Genomic DNA, 22477 nt, shown 5'->3' on the forward strand with positions numbered 1-22477 from the left:
TTTGTGTGTGTGTGTGTGTAGTTTTTGCTGAATTATTATCACAAAAACTACTTTATTACTAATTTGCAGTGACTTGAGAGCAAATGCTACCAGATACGGGATTTCCATCGAAGTGCACATCTCTTAGAGGCAGTGAAATCAGGAAACACCTCAATGTAAATGATAAGTCAAGTAGAAGATAAGTAATCCAAACATCAGACTGTTTCTAACACCATAATATGACTGTCCAATTGCTAAGGCCCTGATGAGACCAGATTTGTTATTCAAAATATGAATATCATGTATGTACGATAGGCTGTTTTACAGTTCTGATGACACACATTTCGATCTCCTGAAATACAGGTCCTACGAACTAATGTTTGGGAAACTGAACAGTAGAAGGGGGAGAAAAGCAGGCATGGCAGGAACAACCCAAATCAGTAACAAAATACAATACAAAATTAAAATGAAGAAACATGATGTAATACACTTTTAAGAAAGGTGAAAGTATATTAGCATGGCAAGGTCTCCTGAATACAAGAGGAAATACTGACAAGCCAAAATGCTGACAAACTGGTGCACCAGAGAACACACATGGGCTATGAAACAACTGAGAAACCAAAAGTAGTGACAACATACATGAAAAGAATGAGTGCTGGTGACAGAGCCAAACATTACATTGCTGCCTACAGTTTACTTAAGAAATTGGGAAAGCATTTTTCTGGTTACTTGAATTGTGTGTTTGCGACACCAATACAGGAAAAAACTGCTTATCCTATAGGTTAACTAGGAATGAACTGTTTGCTACTTCTCTAGAAGATAGGGATTCTGTTATTAGTTGTGGCTGGAAGTATTGTTATTCTTCTCTCTTTGTTTTCCTAACGACTGTGTATGGTTCTGTCTGCAATAAAGTTTAGTGAAACAAAGACAATAGCGCTGATTGAATTTCATTGTCAGATGATGGTTCACTGGTGCATGCAACTCCCTGAAGGTCAGCAAGTACACTCAAGAAACGACAAATGACACACCATGAAGAAATTATCCAAAGGGTATGGAAAATGGAAGGGGTGATGTATATGTGTCGTACAGACAAACCGATGATTACAATTTCCAAAAAATTGGACGATTTATTCAAAAGAAGGAACTCACAAATTGCACAAGTTATTATTATTTTGGCCCTTATGCTAGCAGTTATTTGGTTTGTACTGGTTGATAGAGTTGTTGGATGTTCTGAGGCATATCCTACCAGAATTTGTCCAATTGGTATGTTAGATCACCAAAATCCCAGGCTGGTTGATGGGCCCTGCCGATAATGCTCCAAACATTATCAACTGGGGAGAGGTCTGATGACCTTGTTAGCCAAGGTAGGGTTACGCAAGCATGAAGACAAGCTGTAGAAACTCTCTATGTGTGTCGACGGGCACTATGTTGTTGAAATGGAAGCACAGGAGGCTCGCCATCAAGGGCAACAAAATGAAGCATGGAATATCGTTGATGTACTGCTGTGCCGTATCGGTGCCACAGGTGACACCAAAGGGGTTCTGCTATGACCGTCCCTCATCAATTTTCGGAGCTGGTCCACACCTCCATGATGGGGATCACAGCAGGCATTGTGATGATTATGTTGCATGAAACTGCCGTTATAGTGTGTGACAGGTGGGTACTGAGAAACCTGATACCCAAAGAGAAAATTAATTTTTATGAACAATTTTGCAACCCTGGTTGTTTCTATATAAAAAATTAAGCTTTATACTTACATGCGAGTCTGGAAGAACAGACACTTAACGATATACTGCTGTACGAAATACTTCAAAATTTATTCGCCGACTGAATTTCTTTATATCAGCTGTATATTTATAAATCTACTATTCAATAGCGACATGTGAAAATTTGTGTCAGACTGTGACTGGAGCCCCGATTTCCCAATTACCTTGAGTGGTTGCCTTCACCACTTCAGCTATTTGTGCTTGTGGAGGGGTGATATTCATCAGGTACAGTGCCACATCATCTCAGTGTGTCACTTTACAGCTCCAATATTAAATGTTTTAATTGAAAAATACTAGAATAATATTTCCAGATCAGAATTATGAGTTTTAGCTCATATTCACATGTTTTATTCCATTCAGCATACCCAGTTTTTAATACAGTAATTTATTTGTTGTTGTTATTATGGAGGATGGGGAAAATATTTCATTCATGTAATGTATAATCACGAGAGAGAGAGAGAGAGAGAGAGAGAGAGAGAGAGAGAGAGAGAAGAATTTGCTTTCATGTGCAGTATGAATCCATGGGCACTGAGCTACAGCTGCAAACATGGACAAAAATCTTTGAAAGATTTAAAGTAATTTGCCACAGTAAGGTGGCAGTGAGATCATCTGATCTGGTGAGACACACGGTCTTGTGTGACACACTACATGAAAACCTTTAAACTCAATGTTCATTTCACATATTCAACATATATCACTATGACCTAGTATAGCTTACAGCCATAGGCAATATAACCAGGACCGTTAAGAATGGAGCTGACACTGGAGGATTGGAAACTATTGCAAGCCATATATGTTAAAGCGAATGCAAAATTTACCTGGTTACTCAAGGAAGCTACCAGTCATTGCAAATAATGTTAATAGGCAATCTCCAGGATATAAATTTCCATTCCCATGTGTATCTTTCTTGCAAAAGTGACGTTGTACAGATGCAGTGAGATGTCCACTTCATGCAAGTACGAAAAAAACAGTCTCCAACAGTCATGGTCATCATAAACATGCCAGCCGGAGTGGCCGAGCGGTTCTAGGTGCTTCAGTCTGGAACCGCGCGACCGCTACGGTTGCAGGTTCGAATCCTGCCTTGGGCATGGATGTGTGTGATGTCCTTAGGTTAGTTAGGTTTAAGCAGTTCTAACTTCTAGGGGACTGATGACCTCAGAAGTTAAGTCCCGTAGTGCTCAGAGCCTTCATAAACACCTACATATGCCTTATTTCTCATCTAAATATGATCTTGTGAATGTACCTTCAAGACAGGCCTGCCAGGTTGGACCTTAACCTGGATCTTTTGTCTTCTTCACATGCATATTGTGCACAATTTATCTCTTTAGTCGAAGTTCCTGTCATTAACAATACTAACAGCTGCATGCATAGTGATGGATGTTTCACCACCAGGTAAGGCCAAGCCACAGCGTCAGGTGAGAGACTCCGCTGTGGCAGCCAGTGGACACAAAGTGTTTGGCATAAGGTTCTGCTATGGTCTGGTGGCAATCAACTTATTAAAAATTACGTTTTTCATATCTTTTCCTCCTTAATCAAATCTTGAAATTAAGCTTTAAGAAACTGCTTAAGTTCAATATATATGAAAAACCCTTACCACAAAATAGTAAGAAACAACTACACACACGTTCTAAATATCTAATAACAGCATTCATAAAATAATTTACGACAGTGTTAGATCTCTTCACAGACTCAATTGGGACTCAGCTCTGCCCATAAAATTTCTCTGTAATGGTAAGAGTACATAATTAGTGAATTAATAAATACTGAACACAGCAATTAAAGCATGCAGATTTGTGGTCCACATGGTATACTTGCATTAATACACCATGGGAACAAGAATGAGTCAATATCACTATAACGGTATGGATTTAACAAAAATCAATCTAATTCTGTGGCACCAGAGTTTTCATTTTTCCACAACACTAATAACAATTTTTCTAGAGCAACTACTTTACAATCAATAAAAAGTTATGCACGAATAGCAGTTCACGGGTCCAGCAATAAGGATGGCAGAGACATTGAGTCACAAAGTAACAGTTTACACCCTCTTAAATCATCTCTGGTATACAAAAAAATGAATGAAATAATAGAGAAGTGTGTGTTCATGACATGGAAACATATTCTGTACCAATAATTATATAAGCCATCAACCTCTGCAAACAGTGACATGGGCTAAAGAAATGACAATTCATAAAATTATAATTTACTGTTCCTCTCAAAAAATGTTACATTAAATCGACAGTAAACAACATACTGTACATGTACTCTGGATGTATCAATAGTTACATTCACATATTTCAAGACAAAACAATTAGTCCATGTTGGCTAACAGAGATCCAGTGACCAAAACAGCCTGCCTTCTTTGGAACAATAGAGCCTTCAGTACACAGAAGGAACCAACAGAAAGCAGTGCTACAACCAGCAGCAGCATAGCTTCCCATCCATAGGCATCAGTGACACAGCCGACCAGGGGACCTTCCAGTACTGCTCCCAGGCTCCCAAAGCCATTTACAAGACCAGCCACAGCGGCACCAGCTCCTCTGCCATCACGTTCACCTGCAGCAACTGCAAGTGAGCCTCCCAAAAGGGCATCAGGTCCACAGATGCATGCCCCTGCCAGCAACAACAGCATAGCATTGTACAGGGGACCCCATGCTGCAGTTACAAGGAACAGGATGAAGGCCAGTGCACTAACCACCACTGCTAGCCATGTGTGAAAGAGAGAGCTGTGACGATCTGCAGCTAGTCCCAGCAAAGCACTTCCAACAACACCGCCAGCATCGAATACTGCTGACAAGATGCCTACCTGCAGAAGAAACAGAAAAAATGTAACTGGTCATTTTATTTGTAAGACATTAAAACTCACTGAAAAATGTAATGGAAAGGTCTCAAGAAATTCACGGGTCCAGCAGTAAGGATGGCAGAGACATTGAGTCACAAAGTAACAGTTTACACCCTCTTAAATCATCTCTGGTATACAAGATAATGAATGAAATAATAGAGAAGTGTGTGTTCATGACATAGAAACATATTCTGAAAACATATGAAAACAGTGTTTCTTTTGCATGACCAAAAAACTCAGCAAGTGCTGACATGAAAGTTAACACACGTAAATGCTCCAGTCTCTTAAAAAATACATATCAACCCCCTTAACGATTTTTTGTTTTTCAAATTATGTTCCAAAAAATAATATTTTTTATTAATGAAAAACATCCTATAATTAATGACATTACATATAGACACATAAAGACAATTTTTAAATCTCAAAATAATGAGCTATAAAATTTTGAAGATCACCAATAATAAAATATCAAGTATATTCGCTCACTGGACTTCATCTAACATATCCTGAAACTTGAAGTAATTTTGTAATTTCTGTGTAGCTAGGAAATCTAACCGTGTATTTAAATCTTGAAGGGGTTGGCTGGAGCACAGTGAATGTATTTATCTCTTAGCACTGGACAGCACTTTTAACACAACTGATGAAATATCATCACTTTCAGTCTAGAATGTAATAATTTTACATTCTTCTTCACTTCCTGAGCCACTAAATTCAATGTCCAACCCAGAATCACTATAGCCATTCTTTTTTTAAAGCACTGCCTAAACAACAGAGGAAAGAGTCAAAGCACGCATTTTGTTCTCGAGTATCCAAAGCTGCACATAGTAAATATGATACCTAGTGGCAACCACCTCAACCATAACACAATAGCCAGTCTACAAATGTAGTACCAGATGCTATCTTGTGGCCAAAAACTTAACTATCAATGCCGAAACAAAGTGGGGTTCTATTTTTTCAAAGATTGTTTTCTAAGCTACCCAAGTATACTAGCAATTTTAAGCTTCCATCAAAATAATAAAAATGAGATAACTGGGGTTTTAAGTTAAGGGGTTAAATCACAAGTAATGGCCTGGATCACAGTCAGCCATGGCGTGCAAAACTGATCTGTGCACAATGTGCTGCATGCGTGCGGTCCAAGGATTGGCCTGTCTCAGCACTACTTGGTAAGTCTCAATTTTGCTTGGTCCTTCACAGAAGCACTCTGAACGGCAACATTCGACATACCAGCGCACTGTTGCATTTCTTATCAGTATGACATTCTTCACTTCGGCAGAGTCATGGTGTCAGCACTGTTTACCTTTGCTATTTGTTTGTGGTACAGATAAAGTTGAGAGGTCCAGTGACTGACTGCACAAAAAGAGGAAGTCAAGCAATCTAACGTCACAAGCTTTAAAAATGAATTGGAATGACAGAAGAGAAACATGAGTATTCTCTTTTATGTAGTCACATAAAAGGTCCAACAAATTTACTATGGAATAACGTTACAACATCATGTAGAAAGAGTTTAAAGATATAGTTGATGATGGATGAGGAAAAAATTGTAACAATCGACAGATTTCTGCGGAATTCCTTGTTCTATACATCAAGAAGCACTTTGTGCTAAATTTGCAGGCATCGAGCAAATGATGAAACTGGGGGTATGAATAGTAAATTAAACTGTCACTCACTACAGTTTTTGATGGAACTGAACACAGTATGGAGACTTTACTATTTTTTAAAAGACAACGCAAATTTTCACAAAATCACCATGAGGTTGAAAGAATTACAAGGACTATTTTCTAAGCATTTTGAGGACAATGCCAATCACATGTCTGTTTTTGAGACTGATTCCTGTTTTAGGTGAAAATACCCCTGTGCATGTGCAGATGGAACTGGAAGCCATGATTATGTGGTAACACATGTGACAAAACTCCGCAAAATTGTCTCGATGCTGACAGTTTGTACCAGATAAAATATTTATTATGTCTTCCGGGTGCCAAAAATGATGACTGAATACAGAAATTTTGTTTTTGTGATTTATCTTCTTGAGAAATGTGAAACCAGACCAATTGCAAGCCATTCAACCTTCATTGTGCACCCACATTGTCAATGTGGGGTATTTGTAATTTCTTCCTCTGCCCCTCCTACCACTCAAGACAGCATGGTGTGGTAGTGGGGGAATTGTGCAGCCAAGGGACAGAGATTCGCACACGTACGACGGAACTGAATGTGCACAGAATTCTTGCTTTCTACGGTCTAGGTGGTGATCAAGAGTTTAATGTAGGTGGCATAGACCAATGTAACCACTAGTGGAAGTTTCTTTGATCTATACACAACAGGAACAGACTTATTCTCACATTCTCTGCCACTGGTGTGAAAATTCTTTATTACTACTGTGCCTGAAATAGTGATCTACATTCTACTTCTCTCTCCCTACATTTCTGCGTAACTTAAGTCAAGGATCATGAAAGGTATTGTTTCATTTGTTGATTCCCAGTGCATCTGCCAGGAATAATTGACAAATCAGTATTCTGTAACATACAATGCCCTTGTGATTTATGTAGGATCCCTAGTCATTTGTTGGAGACTTTGGAATTTGTAGTTTGTGCTGGAGAACATATGTTTAATTCCAGTCATGGTACTAAGTAGGATGTGGCTACATATCTGAACATGGGATTTCTGCAGGTAAATTATTAAGAGTAAGCAAAATGGCATTTGCCATCAAAATTAATTATAGTTTCCAAGTCAAAATAGGCACCCCCCATGGTGTCCTTACCTTGTCATGGTGGTGGAGCTTGTGTGGTCAAGCGATCCTGAGAGCTAGGCTGGGGGTAGCTTCACTTCCAGAAGGGTCTCCCATAGCATATAGGTCAAAGGTGGTGATCCAGACTAAATGGGACACCCTGGTCCTCCAGGTTGGGGGTTGGGCGTGGGGCCAACACCCCCACACCGTAAAAAAGACGATCATTACAAAACACCAAGAAATAGCCTCGAATTCATATGGAACCATAGAAACGACCCTGGGCAAAGCTTAATGCCAGGAGATCACAAACAGAGTGAAATGTGGCACTTGGAATGTAAAAACACTATTCTCACCTAGAAAGGAAACCAATAGAGAAAAGGAGTAAGAGCAGGGGATGGTTTAATGATAGGTGTAGAGATGCAGTCACCAAGAGAAAAGCAGCAAAACTGTTACAGCTTACAAACAAACAGGATGAAAGAACAAGGTTGGGATACATGGAAGTAACTAGAGAAGCAACAACACAAGTCCTTCAAACAGAAGAGTTCACAGACAGTAAAATAAAACTGGCAGAAGAAGACCAGATAGTAGGAAATACAAGAAACTTTTACAGGACAGTCAGGTTCTTCAAGAAAAGATACAATCCAAGGATTGAAGTGATCAGAGGTCAAGGAGGACTGATAATCACAGATGAAATGAAAGTTATGGAGGAACGCAAAAACTACTTCAAACACAACCTGAATGTGGATGTAAACAACATGAGTGCTACAACAGAAAATGAAGAAGAGGAACCATATAGAGAAAACAGAGATACTGTACCACCGGAGGAGTATGAACTACCAAGCATGGAAGAAGTAAGAGCAACCATAAAACTGCTGGAAGGAGTCTGTCATCTGCCCTATACTAAAGAAAGGAGAGCCAATGAGATGTAGCAACTATAGAGGAATCACACAGCTACCGTATTTACTCGAATCTAAGCCGCACTCGAATCTAAGCCGCACCTGGAAAATGAGACTCGAAATAAGGAAAAAAAAATTCCCGAATCTAAGCCGCACCTGAAATTTGAGACTCGAAATTCAAGGGGAGAGAAAAGTTTTAGGGCGCACCTCTAAATCGAAACAAAGTTGGTCCATTGTAATATGAGACACAATTTAGGTCGAATGAATGACGATACAGCTACAGTAGTTTGGTTCGAGTCGTAAGCTTAGCAGTTAAGCTTTACCACGTAGCCATTGCTATGCGTCAGGCGCTCCATCCGTATTTATACGGGTACCCTTCCTTTTTCACGTGCTTCGTTTGGTTTGAATCGATCGCTTATTTTGGTTTGATCTGATAAGTGCCGTTTTCTTTGTTATAGGTGTTTGCGTCACTCTTAAGCTGAAAATGCGTTACTGCACTGTGTCATGCATTGTTTGTCGCATTCTGATAGTGCGTGTTTGTTTACGGCCTGTCGCGGCTCGCGGCATGGCTTGCTTTTGTGCGCGCTACCGCCGCGTACAATTAAAAAAAAAAGAGAGGAATCGTCTCATTAGCGAAACAATGGCAAGAGACTGCTATTTGTTGTTACTTACACTGCTGCTTTCTTTGATAATGATCAACAAGAATCAAATAATAGACTGTGTATGATAGAACAAGTTCTGAACGAGAGTTAGGCGAAAATTTTTCTCCGTTTGAAAATCTTTGCGGCCGCTTCTTTATTACACCAAATTCTGCACAGAAATTAGAGTCATCTTAGATTTAAAAATCTAGTCACTTGCCGTTCTTCATTTCTGACTGTATCACTATTAGGCATAAAATAATACGAATATAAACATGACACGATACGTATATTCTTCCGCGTTTGCTGTTGTCTCACTCTAGTTTCGTAGTTTATTAGGCAGACAGGATATAAATGAGATAGCAGCAAACACGAAAGAATACATGGCAAAATGTTTATATTCGTATTATTCTTACGGTGAAGAGAATACTGTATGTGATTCAAATTTCATCAGGTTCCTATTAGCAACCATCTCTTCTCACAGATAGGAAAAAATTCAGAACGTAGAGTTGGCCATATTGACAAACATCCCAAACAGTCTTGCCAGTCAGATTTTCATAGTACACTGAAATTGTGCTACATTCGAAGATGAACAATACGGAATTTGTATTTACTTCGTTGGATAATGTATGAAAATGCAGTGGTCGAAACTCGCGGCGGAGAAAAAAAGCTCGTCTTCCACTTTTTTTTTTTAAATTTATTTACTGACTCAGAGGTTTTGGCGCCAGTATTTATCTTTGTGCCTACAAAGCATGCCTGCGTAGCGCTACATAATACATATATTCGACAGCAGAAGTTAGTTGCGGCGGCACGTACCAACATTTTTCATAACTTCCGCTTGCTTTGCACTCGATTCTAAGCCGCAGGCGGTTTTTTGGATTACGAAAACCGGAAAAAAAGTGCGGCTTAGATTTGAGTAAATACGGTATGTACAGCTTATAAAATCTTGAGCATGTTGTTACTAAAGCGACTAACACCACATGTAGAGAAAGTGCTGGGATTCCAACAAGCAGGTTTCAGAAAGGGAAAGTCAACTGTACACCATTTACATACAGTTCGGCAAGCGCTAGCAAAGAGCTGGGAATTCTGCAAAAATGTTCACTGACTTTTTGTGGACTTCCGAAACGCATATGATAATGTGAATAGACAAGCAATAGGGCAAGAACTTGAAAGGGCTCAAGTTCCCAGAAAACTCGTAAAACACACAGATATGCACCCTGGAAACAACATGTATGGTGAAAGTAAATGGAAACATATCAAAGAAGTTCAAGGTGAGGACTGGAGTGTGACCAGGAGACTGCCTCTCCCCTCTTCTGTTTAACCTGGTACTGGAGAGAGCCCCGAGAGAAGTAGGAAGCCTAGAGACAGGAATGCAGCTGGGAAGAATCAACACCCTGGCCTATGCAGATCATGTAGTTTTAATAGCAGAGAAAGAGCAAGACCTGGTTCTGATGACAAGAACATTAATGGAAGAGGCAATGAGAGCAGGCCTGAAGTTGAATATGGATAACACAAAATACCACTTAGTTAGCAAAGAAAATGACGGCAGACCCCTGAAGGTGGAGGTCAAAGTCTTTGAAAGGGCAAAAGACTTTAAATATCTTGGGGCTATACTCAGTGAAAGGAACAAGATAGACCAGGAAATTACAGCACAAATACAAGCAGGAAACAGGTCAAGATTTGCTCCGGGAAATATGTTAAAGTCCTGGCTTCTATTGAGATCCTCAAAGACCAAGATCTACAAGACAATAATACAACCTGTACTCCTATATGGAGCAGAGACCTGGAACATCACCCAAAATATGGAAAGAAAACTCCTGACATTTGAGAATGCCATTCTCAGACAGATTTTTGAGCCTGTGAAGGATGCAGATGAATGGAGGAAAAGAAAGAACTGAATTGCAGAAACTATACAAGTCGATCGACATTGTGGCAGTGGTCAAAGAAAGAAGACTGAAGTGGTATAGACATGTAATATGTCGAGAAGGCCAGATCATCAGGCAGGTAGTGGAGGAAGATGTTAGAGGCAAAAGACCATGGGGAAGACGACGACTCCGATGGATTGATCAGGTCGAAGAGGATATGAGTACGCCGGGGCTGTCTGAAGAAGCATACATGGACCGAGGATGCTGGGGGAGGCTGATCGGTGAGGCCAAAGACCGAATGCGGCTTGTGTGGCCAATGCAGTATGTAAGCAAGTAAGTAAAACTAGGCAGAGAATGTAGGAGTAGAACTGGAAATGACCATGTATATTTAGGTGTTTGGTTGGATGGTTGGACGAGAGGAGAGGGGGTTAAGGGTCTTAATGGAAGCTCATCATGCTCTCATTCAAGGGATTGCCCATCTGCAGTTAGGAATATCAGCCATCAGAAATTTGATCAAATTGCTACAGTACGCAGGAGCGGTAAAAAGCAGGTTTTGAAAGCAATATTGATGCCAGAAATGAGCAATTGCATGAGTGACAAAAGTACATCAGTCTGGCCAGTCCAGATAGCAGACGAGTTCTGGGTCAGGATGAACCACAGAATGATGAAAGAAATGCATTCATTTTCACAGGAGAATATTTGAGGCCATGGGAAAGTGTCCAAGTAAATGTCCTTCAGAAGGCTCCTTGGAGCTGGTGGGCAGCAAAGGCTACAAATTTGGAGCTTTACAAAATGCAGAAGTTGTCGGCATACAGAGTGGCGGTAACCAACGGTTTGACAGAGGTCACTAGCTCATTAATGGCGACAATGAAGGGTGTAACACTCAGCACTGAGCCCTGAGGGATGCCATTCTATTGGACTCAAGGGAGCTGATTACCAAATATAACTTGAAATGATTGGTGGGATAAAAACTGACAAAAATCAGTAGGAGGGTAAGTAAAATATGATGCTGCCAGGCAGTGTTGTATGAAGACAGCAATGAAATGTTGGCATTTTGGAAAAGCCAGTCAGATTGCGAAAGCCATCTTAACCAGATAGTCAGTTGTAGATAATCAGCACTGATAGAGGGACAAAAGGTGCTAAATTCCAGAACTGAGCACAATTGTTAGCCTACCTTCAATTCAAGCATTTTGCACAGCAGGTTTGAGAGGCTAATCAGTCAGCAGCTACTGATGTATGACACACTTTTGCTCATTTAAGGACTGCAATGTTGACAATATCTCTCCACTGTGAAAGGGAAACACCTTCTGCGCCAAATACAGTTGAGGGCCCTGAGTAAACAGAGACTGGGACGCATTCAGTTGTTGGGTCATTTGATTATGAATTGCATCAGGGTCTGCGTCCGTATTATGACACAAGTCATGAGACTGATGCACTTAACAGTCAGTAAATGTTTCATTACATAATTCAAGGTTACTGTGCCAGGGGTTGATAACCTGCAAAGTGGGCCACAACAACTTCAGAAGAACTTATGCATATGTAGAAATACCACCAAGGAGGAGGAGACTGAATAGTTGCTGATCTTCGGCAGCCCACTAGACTACAGAGTTTGGTTCACACCTGGGATCAAGATGTAAACCTTTGCAATGAAGAGACAAAACTGTCTTTAATTAGGTAGTGAGCATTTAGACCAAGCCACCTAAAACTGATGGGGTCAGTTGTGAAGGATGTAGCTCAAGATGTTGAGGGTCTTGTAGAAAGGAGGATAGAAGTTCCAGCAACAGAGACACCTTCAACAAGGGATGAAGGTGATGGCAGAGGTATACAATTGCCAGAGATTCCAAGTGACTATTGCTCTATTGGGTGGCAACAAAGAGGTGACAGTATTACTGGAAAGATGTTGTCATCACAAAGATCATCAATTAGTGACCATTGTAGTGAAGTCACGAGATTGGGTGAAGAGATCATAAGGTCAAAAGCCAAAATGGTACCATGGGCAGCACTAAAATGGATGGGATTACAATAATTGAAGACACACAGATCAAAATCTGAAAGAAGCTGGTCAATAAGAGAGTCCCTTCTGGTACTCTCCCACAAAGGATGGAGTGCACTGAATTCCGCTAACGGGAAAAACAGGAGAGAGTTGTCAGATTAAAATGAACAAATCAAGTTAAGTAAGTGTCAGGCCTCGGTGTAAGTAAATGGCACAAGCAGTGATCACTGGAGTCATATGCATTAGCAGTGTTTGCTGTTTCAAATATGGTATGAAGAGGAATCTACGCACTGACAATACCTGTGTGAACCAATGTACAGATCCCTTCAGATGCTCTCTCATGGCGAGTATGGCTCCAACAGAATGCAGGGTAACCTTGAAGTCTTAGAATGGTTATCAATGAAATGTATTTGTTGGAGAGCAACAAAGATTACAGAAGGGAAGGACAACACTGCACTAGGAGCATCACAATAACAGACTATGATTTTGACTTTCTCACAAAGTAAAATCTGAACATAAGCACGGATGAATACTCCACTGTCTCCTTATTGTCTGGCACACCTAAACATACAAAGTGGGCCCATCGCCTATCTAAGAGTTTGCAAAAGTCTCAATCCATATGCAGTGTTTTGTTTTGTGCTGTTTTGTTTTATTTTAGGTCAAATGCACCAATGTAATAAGCTTAGAACACTAATATGAAAAAGGAGTTAAAAAAGTGCCTACATGTTAATCCCAATTGATGGAAGGAAGAGGGCTAAGAAAAAGGACTACTAGTTAGAGAAAAGTCCACGAAACATGCTGTAGAGGCAATGGAGGCACCGAACTAAAAATTAAATGTCCTTTGCCACATTGTCACAATGGATAAAGAGTAAAACGTGGTCAACAGCCCATGTGTCGTTCGGTAAAACGGCCAATAACTCAGACAGCAAACATACATTAGACTGTAAGTGGTTAAAAAAATTGCATTCGGTCAGGAAATGGCGAACCGTCAGAGGTTGATGACATTGAGCACACAGTAGTGAGAGACAACCACCTAACAAACAGCAATGGCTAAAATGGCAGCACCCAATATGCAACCTAGCTAAAAAGATCTTGCGACAAGACTGCCTAGAGGAGGTTGGCCAACCCGCTGGGAGAGGTTTAATACCTTGAAGCTTGTTCCCATGAAAGAAGACAAGCGGTGATGCCAAAGTGACCCCACCTACTGACAGATGGCAACATCGGGAGAAATGGAAGAATTAGCGGGTTGAGGTAGGAGGACTGCAGTCCTGGCAGCAGCAGCCTAGTTTCCTGTGAGCCTGACCAGAGACCCACATTAACATCACAGTGGCTACCTCAAGAGTGAGCAAGTGGAATCTTTCTTGGACTCATTGCACTAAGGGATGGATTGTCTACAGCACATTGATGCTCTGACGGACACAGATCGAATCGGATCAATGACAGAATTGAAAAGCCTGTGTTACCAGATGTACTGCATGGCCTGATACAGGGCAAAGTGCTCTGCTCTAAACACTGAGCAGTGTTCTGCATTCCGGAAGCGGATTCCGTCTGTGTCGAAGGCACACTTGACACCACAGTCGATCCGAGAGCCATCAGTGACACAAAGGTACTATTGGTAAGTTCGGTGCGATGGTTGAGCAACTTACAGAAGTAGATCAAATTTGGAGTAGCAAATGACGTCCAAGGTGAACACACGGACTGCCACACAAATCCAATGGTGAAGGGTTCCACCAATGGAGAAAGTGGCAGGTAGCATGCAATTACGCTGCCAGGGCAATAGCCGGAAGCACACCCCAGGAGGTAGCAGAGAAGAGGAACACACCCCATACTGGCAGTCAAATGAGTCATCAAAGGAGCCATAGGATGGGTGACTGGGCATGGCAGACAAACAGCACGCATTTCTGCTGAGGAGAACATCACGCCAATATGATCACGGTAGCTCAGCAGCTTCTGCGTAGACACACTCAACTGAGCTAGTGTAAAAGGCACCAGTGGCCAAACGAATTCCACAATGGTGGATTGTATTTAGACTGTGTAAGATGGACCAATGCATAAATGAAACACCCATAGTCTAGTTTCAAACGGACAAGGGATTGGTACATACAGAGGAGGGAGGTCCAATCCGTTCTGCAGAAACATGTAGGACACTGAGGGACCGGGTACAGCAGATAGACAGTAAGACACATGGAATGATCAAAAAAGTTTTCTATCCAGCATGAGCCCCTTGAATCTGGTAGTTTCAGGGAATGGAAGAGCAACAGCACCCATGATGTACAGATGGTGGAAGAAACACAGTATGTTGCCAGAAATTCATACAAACAGTTTTGTCAGTGGCAAAGCAAAAGCTACTGTCTATGCTCCGCAAGTAAAGACTATTGAGACACTGCTGAAGACACCACTCCTGGAGAGACATCTGTGGAGACCTACAATAGACCAAAAAGTCATCAACGAAAAGAGCTGGAGATGCTCAGAAGAAGACAGGCCATAATACAGTTAATGGTTGTAGCAAAGAGGATGACACTCAGGATGGAGCCCAAGGCACCCTGTTTTCCTGGATAGAAGTGTCTGCCAAGGCAGAACCCAAACTTACCTTGAAAACTTGGTCTTTTAAAAATTCCTGAAGGAAACGAGGCAGGCTGCCTCGGAAGCCCATATGCAGAGAGTACTGAGGATACCAGTCTGCCAGCAGGTGTCACAGGCTTTCTCCTAATCAAATAGCACAGCCACAGTCTGGTATTTCCACAGAAAACTGTTAATGACATGTGTTGGCAAAGTGACATGATGGTCAACTGCAGAACGGCGTGCATGAAATCCACATTGTGCAATGGTTAGTAAATAGTGAGACTTGAGCCAACATACCAGCTGGGCATGAATCATACATTCCATCACCCTGCAAACACAGTTGTTGAGAGAAATGGGGCACTAGCTAGAAGGAAGGTATTTGTCCTTAGCAGAATTACGAATGGGAAACGTGCCATCTGCCCAGATGCAATTGTATGTATGAAGGAGAAAGTGCTTGCCCGCAGGAGATAGGTGCTGCAACATCTGAATGTGTTCATCATCTGACCCTGGGGGGATCATTGGGATGATGTGAGAGTATTCACAATTCTGGGAGGAGAAAGTTATCATCCGAGCCCATTCCACTCGTTTCCGAAGGAGGAAGGCAGAGTGAGAGTGGGTGGAACTTTAAACCTCCCAAATAGCAGCCTAAAGTGTTGGAGATAGCGATAGTGTCCACAATGACATCATCTGCCCCAGTTACGGAGGAAATTGGGGAATGGACCTCGATCCGAGAGAGCCTACACGACTGAAGAGGGAGTGGAACTGTTAACGGTTTCCTGGGTTGTGGGGGACGTATTTCCCACTAAATGTATTTCTTTACATCTTTTAAGGAAATATGTGTTACAACTTCTGTATACTCCTGGCATCTAGTGGCAGTCTGCTGCAACAGTTGTAGTTTCTGTTTGTTGTGGAATATAGCTTTCAGGACTGTCAGAAGTACATGTTCCACCAAACAATGGTGTTTTAATGGTTCTTGGGAAGTATGACCACAACCAAAGTAGCTTCTGGAAGGAGTTTGGGAATTATACTTATCACAAAATTAATCTGTTATCTGTGGTCCTTGGGAAGTGTACTTACCACCAACTTAGGGGTATCCCAAAGCTTTTGGGAACATGTCTTACCACCTCTGTCTATGCCCGACATCTTTTGGCAGTACACTGAACCAGGTGTATGAAAACTGCTTTGACAATGTCATGAGGTACTACTGTTGTTGGGACACATTGCTTCGCTTCTGCAATATACATTATTGTGACCTTTATCAGCTCATACTTTTATTGCGTGATAAAATTTCTACGATTGTTTTCACATTGTGGTAAGTAAACTTTAATATCAATAACCAACATTTTTTTTAAATAAAAGGAAATATGAAATAAAAACGGAAAACACTGTTCATTATTTTTTTGTGTGTAATAGCAACACACAACAGCACACAAAACGGAAATGAGAAATTAAAAAAATGGCTCTGAGCACTATGGGACTTAACATCTATGGTCATCAGTTCCCTAGAACTTAGAACTACTTAAACCTAACTAACCTAAGGACAGCACACAACACCCAGCCATCATGAGGCAGAGAAAATCCCTGACCCCGCCGGGAATCAAACCCGGGAACCTGGGTGTGGGAAGCGAGAACGCTACCGCACGACCACGAGATGCGGGCAATGAGAAATTAGTTTACCTGCATAGTTTTACTATCTCACAAAGGTAGCTGTGGTGATATATGTACGATACGTTTTGGACCTAAATCACAAAAACAAATTTATCAAAAGATAAATATAGTCAGTTGATCACAATTTTAATAGGATAGCAAAAAAAAAAAATTATCTTCGCTGAGCTGCTACAAAATATGTGCATGCGAAAGGATTAAAAGAACAAGTAAATGAAATCCAGCTAGCTTTTTTGCTATCCCAAAGAATGTGACAACACTGCATACACAACAGTTTATAACTACCGCAGTTTGTCATCATAGAATGTTAGTTGAAAATGTGGAGAAGCTGCAAATTGTGTTGCGGCATGCCCAGTCCACAAAGGGACTAGGACATGGTACGGTAAAGATGAATAGCGACGTATGGTATGCTGTGTGGTGGCAAAGACAACGTTTGTAAGATACTCCACCTGGTCATCACAACTGGGGAAACTTCATTTGTCAAAGGCCACCACGGAGAAGTAAAGCCTCCAGTCAGCGACCTTTAGTCTTTGTTTCACTTCTTTCAGCCTTTAGAGTCTTTGTGGTTGGCAGATTACTCAGATGTTTGTTGGCTGGAGGTATGTAAAAAGTCTTTGCCTTCTGTCCTTTCTGGCCTGCCTGTTGTGTAGCAGGTCATTTCGCTACTGGAAGTGAAGATCTAGTGGCTTGTTGCATAGTTGGAGGAGGAGGAGGAGGAGGAGGAGGAGGAGAAGAAAGAAACGGACGCTTCCGTGACACTGGGTGATTTTTCAGCTGCAGTGCTGAACTTGAGGTTGCAAGTCTGTGGCCGTGTCCTATGTGGAGCGAGGCATAGCAAAAATGGTACTGTAGGTGCCAGATGATAAAACACAGGGCTTTAGACTAATCAATAGCTTACGAGTGACAGGGTAAGCCACTTTTTCTTCACCCGGATCCCCTGGATGGCCCGCTCATCGAGATACATGGGACATTCTTGGGATGATGCTGCAGGGTAGCCATTGCAATTGATACAGCGGGGGAGAAGGACGTGGGCAATCACCCTCATTCGCATCCGTACCCCAAGTAACACATTTGGCCATGTTTTAATAGGACATCTGAGTGTGGTTTTAACACTGACACTGGTAACAGTGCATCGGGTTTGGAATCTAGTCAGACAGTGATGTCTTCATAGCTGGCTTTGATCTTTGATGGAAGTGCTAGTCTATCAAATGTGACAGAGTACCTGTAGGCACTAAGGTTGCATCAACTTTTTTCATTACCCGGCGGACTGCAGTGACGCCCTGATCAGAGACAAGTTATGATTTCTCCCTTGGTCAGATCATCAAGTAGCCTAGTGTAAATAACATAATGTAAAGAATTCAGCACTAGATGGGCCTCAACACGAACGGTACAGTCATGGAGGAGTTAAGCTGCAAGTAGTTGTTGGGCTTGAAAATCACAAATGGCCTCCAAAAGCAAAGTGCAATTACATAAATGAAATCACGATTTTACAGATCCTGCAATTGCATCAACATCTCACTGAATAATAAACCAATCAACCACAGGAAAGGACTGACCATCTTCAGTACACAATACCACGAGGAACTGAGGTTCTAGGAATCTTTAACCTCGTTCTGTTTATGTTTATTAGATATAGTCTCAGATGGTGATTGACTCATTGCGAGAAAATTTCCCATGATTGCCAGCGTCTCCAACAGTGCGCTCCTTCCTACTGTGGGCCCCCATCAGAGGGGGCTAATCTGCCTTAGGTGATTGTTCACATCTCAGGTCACACCTCCGGAGCTCTTGACAGAGGGTGCAATTGGCAGTTTGGAAATGTCACAGCTCAGGCAATCACCCCTCCAGGGCTTGGCCTGTACACCGTGGTACGTGTGAACCGCATCTGTTGACCCGGGGCTGGGAATTGCGTGTTACCCTGTCACCTGTCACGCTTCGACTGGCCTTCTGGATTGCACAGGGAGGAATAAGAAACAAAGAGACACCTCCAACACCTAAGCAGAATAAGGATAGTAGACAGAGAACGAAGAAAGAAAGAAAAAAATAGTGGAAGCACTGCCCTGATGTCAGGCTAGTGGAACTTTAGAACACATTCCCAAAAATATCTCAAACATGTTCTCCAAGGGAGAGGGAAAAAAATCTAGCAAGACGATAGACATGCAGCACAGAAAGGGAAAAGCTGCTGCAAAGGCTGGGGCCCGTTGTAGCCAAGCATGTATGCAACAAGAAGTGGTGAGCATCTGCGGAGGGGAGGGCAGTGTTATGTGGTTGACTAGAATTGGGGAGAAGAGAAATTTGTGGCACAACTTAAGTGTCTTAAGTCCAGAGACTAGTACGATGCAGCTCTCCATGCCACTCTATCCTGTGCAAGCTTCTTCATCTCCCAGTACCTACTGCAACCTACATCCTTCTGAATCTGCTTAGTGTATTCATCTCTTGGTCTCCCTCTACGATTTTTACCCTCCACACTGCCCTCCAATACTAAATTGGTGATCCCTTGATGCCTCAGAACACGTCGTATCAACCGATCCATTCTTCTAGTCAAGTTGTGCCACAAACTTCTCTTCTCCCCAGTATGTGATCTACCCATCTAATCTTCAGCATTCTTCTGCAGCACCACATTTCGAAAGCTTCTATTCTCTTCTTGTCCAAACTATTTATTGTCCATGTTTCACTTCCATACATGGTTACACTCCATACAAAAACTTTCAGGAATGACTTCCTGACATTTAAATCTATACTCGATGTTAACAAATTTCTCTTCTTCAGAAACGCTTTCCTTGCCATTGCCAGTCTACATTTTATATCCTCTCTACTTCAACCATCATCAGTTATTTTGCTCCCCAAATAGCAAAACTTCTTTACTACTTTAAGTGTCTCATTTCCTAATATAATTCTCTCAGCATTGCCCGACTTAATTCAACTACATTCCATTATCCTCGTTTTGCTTTTGTTGATGTTCATCTTATACCCTCCTTTCAAGACACTGTCCATTCCGTTCAACTGCTCTTCCAGGTCCTCTGCTGTCTCTGACAGAATTACGTCACCGGCGAACCTCAAAGTTTTTATTTCGTCTCCATGGATTTTAATACCTTCTCCGAATTTTTCTTTTGTTTCTTTTACTGCTTGCTCAATATACAGATTGAGCAACATCAGGGAGAGGCTACAACCCTGCCTCACTCCCTTCCCAACCACTGCTTCCCTTTCATGCACCTCGACTCTTGTAACTGCCATCTGGTTTCTGTACAAATTGTAAATAGCCTTTTGCTCCCTGTATCTTACCCCCTGCCATCTTTAGAATTTGAAAGAGTATTCCAGTCGACGTTGTTGAAAGCTTTCTCTAAGTCTACAAATGCTAGAAATGTAGGTACCAGTTTTTCCACTCGTCTGTAAAGAATTCGCATTAGTATTTTGCAGCCGTGACTTATTAAACTGATAGTTCGGTAAGTTTCACATCTGTCAACACTTGCTTTCTTTGGGATTGGAATTACTATATTTTTCTTGAAGTCTGACGGTATTTCACCTGTCTCATACATCTTGCTAACCAGATGGTAGAGTTTTGTCAGGACTGGCTCTCCCAAGGCCGTCAGTAGTTCTAGTGGAATGTTGTCTACTCCCGGGGCCTTGTTTCGACTCAGGTCTTTCAGTGCTCTGTCAGACTCTTCACGCACTATCATATCTCCCATTTCATCTTCATCTACATCCTCTTCAATTTCCAAAATATTGTCCTCAAGGACATCGACCTTGTATAGAACCTCTATATACTCCTTCCACCTTTCTACTTTCCCTTCTTTGCTTAGAACTGGGTTTCCATCTGAGCTCTTGATATTCATACAAGTGGCTCTCTTTTCTCCAAAGGTCTCTTTAATTTTCCTGTAGGCAGTATCTATCTTACCCCTATTTCTGGTGCAACCTCACTACAAGGGATCAATTGGTAGGATACATTCTGAGACACCAGGGGATCACCAATTAAATACTGGAGGGAAGTGTGGGGGCATAAAAATTGTGGAGGGGGACCAACAGATGACTACAGTAAGCAGATTCAGAAGGATGTAGGTTGTAGTAGTTATTCGGAGATGATGAGGCTTGCACAGGGCAGAGTAGTGTGGACAGCTGCATCAAACCAGACCACAACAACTACAATTAAGACAGAACCGTTCTGTAATTTACTAAGTGAAGAGGTTTCCACAAATACATTTTCAGTATTCTCCACAAAGAACATTGGCTTATTAGCTGTAAAGAACCTCTGCTTAATAACCAGAAAGAATCCTATGCGTCCAGATGGAACCAGGCATTGAGGGAATAAGTTTCTGCAGTTTGCTTAATTTTGATTTCCTTGCATGGCTTAAGTAATCTATACTGAAGCATTAAGGTTTACCTGAACTGACTGCTGGAGCAACAAGGTCACCAACTAATAACTTTGTCTTTCCACTGCACCAGATATCCCCCATGAAGATATTGAAGGCTCTCCACACAGGTGCCACCCAGCCTGAGCAATGGCCACCTACCCTGACTGCCACTGCCCAGAATTCTGGTGCTTCCAGTCACCTACTCACTGGCATATTTCGGGAGATAACAGCTCAGACATCAATGATTCCCTGCAAAGTCAGGGGGCTACCACCATATTACTATTACCTGAAGACCCCCGCCCCCACCTCCCTGCTCCCTCATGGACTGGGTACCATGCTGTGCGCTGGGAATCTTCCTTGGACAGCCTGCTCTTTCGTATAAAAAAAAAGGGGGGGGGTTGGAAAAACCATAATTGATGTGCTATGAGCAAGCTGGGTAGTCAGGAGGAAATCTGATCTGGAGATCAAGTCTGAGAAAAGACGCAGTCAGAGAGTAACACTGCAGTAAAGGAAAGGAAGCAATATTGCAATGGTGTGGTGCCCATGTTTACCATGCATGTATTCATTGCAGAAGAATTGTGAGCCTCTTTGAAGTGAGTGAATTTAATAGCTCAAACTATTGAAGTGTTTATATATTACAACTGTCTTACTTTTTATACGCTGAAAAGGCAAGTACAAGGATGGCATCCGTGCATCAATGAACATCACTGAGTTGGCCAAATGAGTGCAAGAAAAGGCTGAGCTTCAAGCACAGAATTTCTGTGCTGGGTCAGACAATTTCCACACTGGGTTAATGTCAGAAAGAAGAATAATGACTCCATATTTATAACAATTAACTGTTTTCTGTACATGTTTGTATTTGTTCACTGGAGAAAAATTTGGTCACAGCTGCTCTACATGGAACGTGTTTGGTTGCTGAGATTAAAGGTCACTAAAAGTCAAAATCGTTAGCAGTAAACTAGGCAAATTGAAGGAATTCTGCTACCTTTGAATACATTACCAGGAAAGGAGGATGACATAGAAAGTAGATTAAAACAAGCAAAGAGGGCATTCCTGGCAAAACAATGTCTACTAGTATCAAATATTGGCATTAATTTGAGGAAGAAATTTCCTGAGAATATGACTGGAGCACAGTATTTTATGGAAGCGAATAATGGACTGTGGGAAAACCAGAAGAGGAGAATCAAAGCATTGAGATGGGGT

The 22477-nt window shown here is 41.7% G+C and overlaps 1 protein-coding gene across 1 annotated transcript in view; it reads right to left on the minus strand.

Moving 5' to 3' along the window:
* Positions 1-3926: 3926 nt before the first annotated feature.
* The window catches only part of LOC126191097 (uncharacterized), a 53110-nt gene continuing 34559 nt past the window's right edge, over positions 3927-22477 (minus strand). The window contains exon 4 of the mRNA XM_049931827.1: positions 3927-4551. Coding sequence (XP_049787784.1) covers positions 4057-4551 — 495 coding nt within the window. The 3' untranslated portion in view covers positions 3927-4056. The remainder of the gene's footprint in view (positions 4552-22477) is intronic.

Source organism: Schistocerca cancellata, chromosome 6, assembly GCF_023864275.1.
Source record: "Schistocerca cancellata isolate TAMUIC-IGC-003103 chromosome 6, iqSchCanc2.1, whole genome shotgun sequence".
NCBI lineage: Eukaryota > Metazoa > Arthropoda > Insecta > Orthoptera > Acrididae > Schistocerca > Schistocerca cancellata.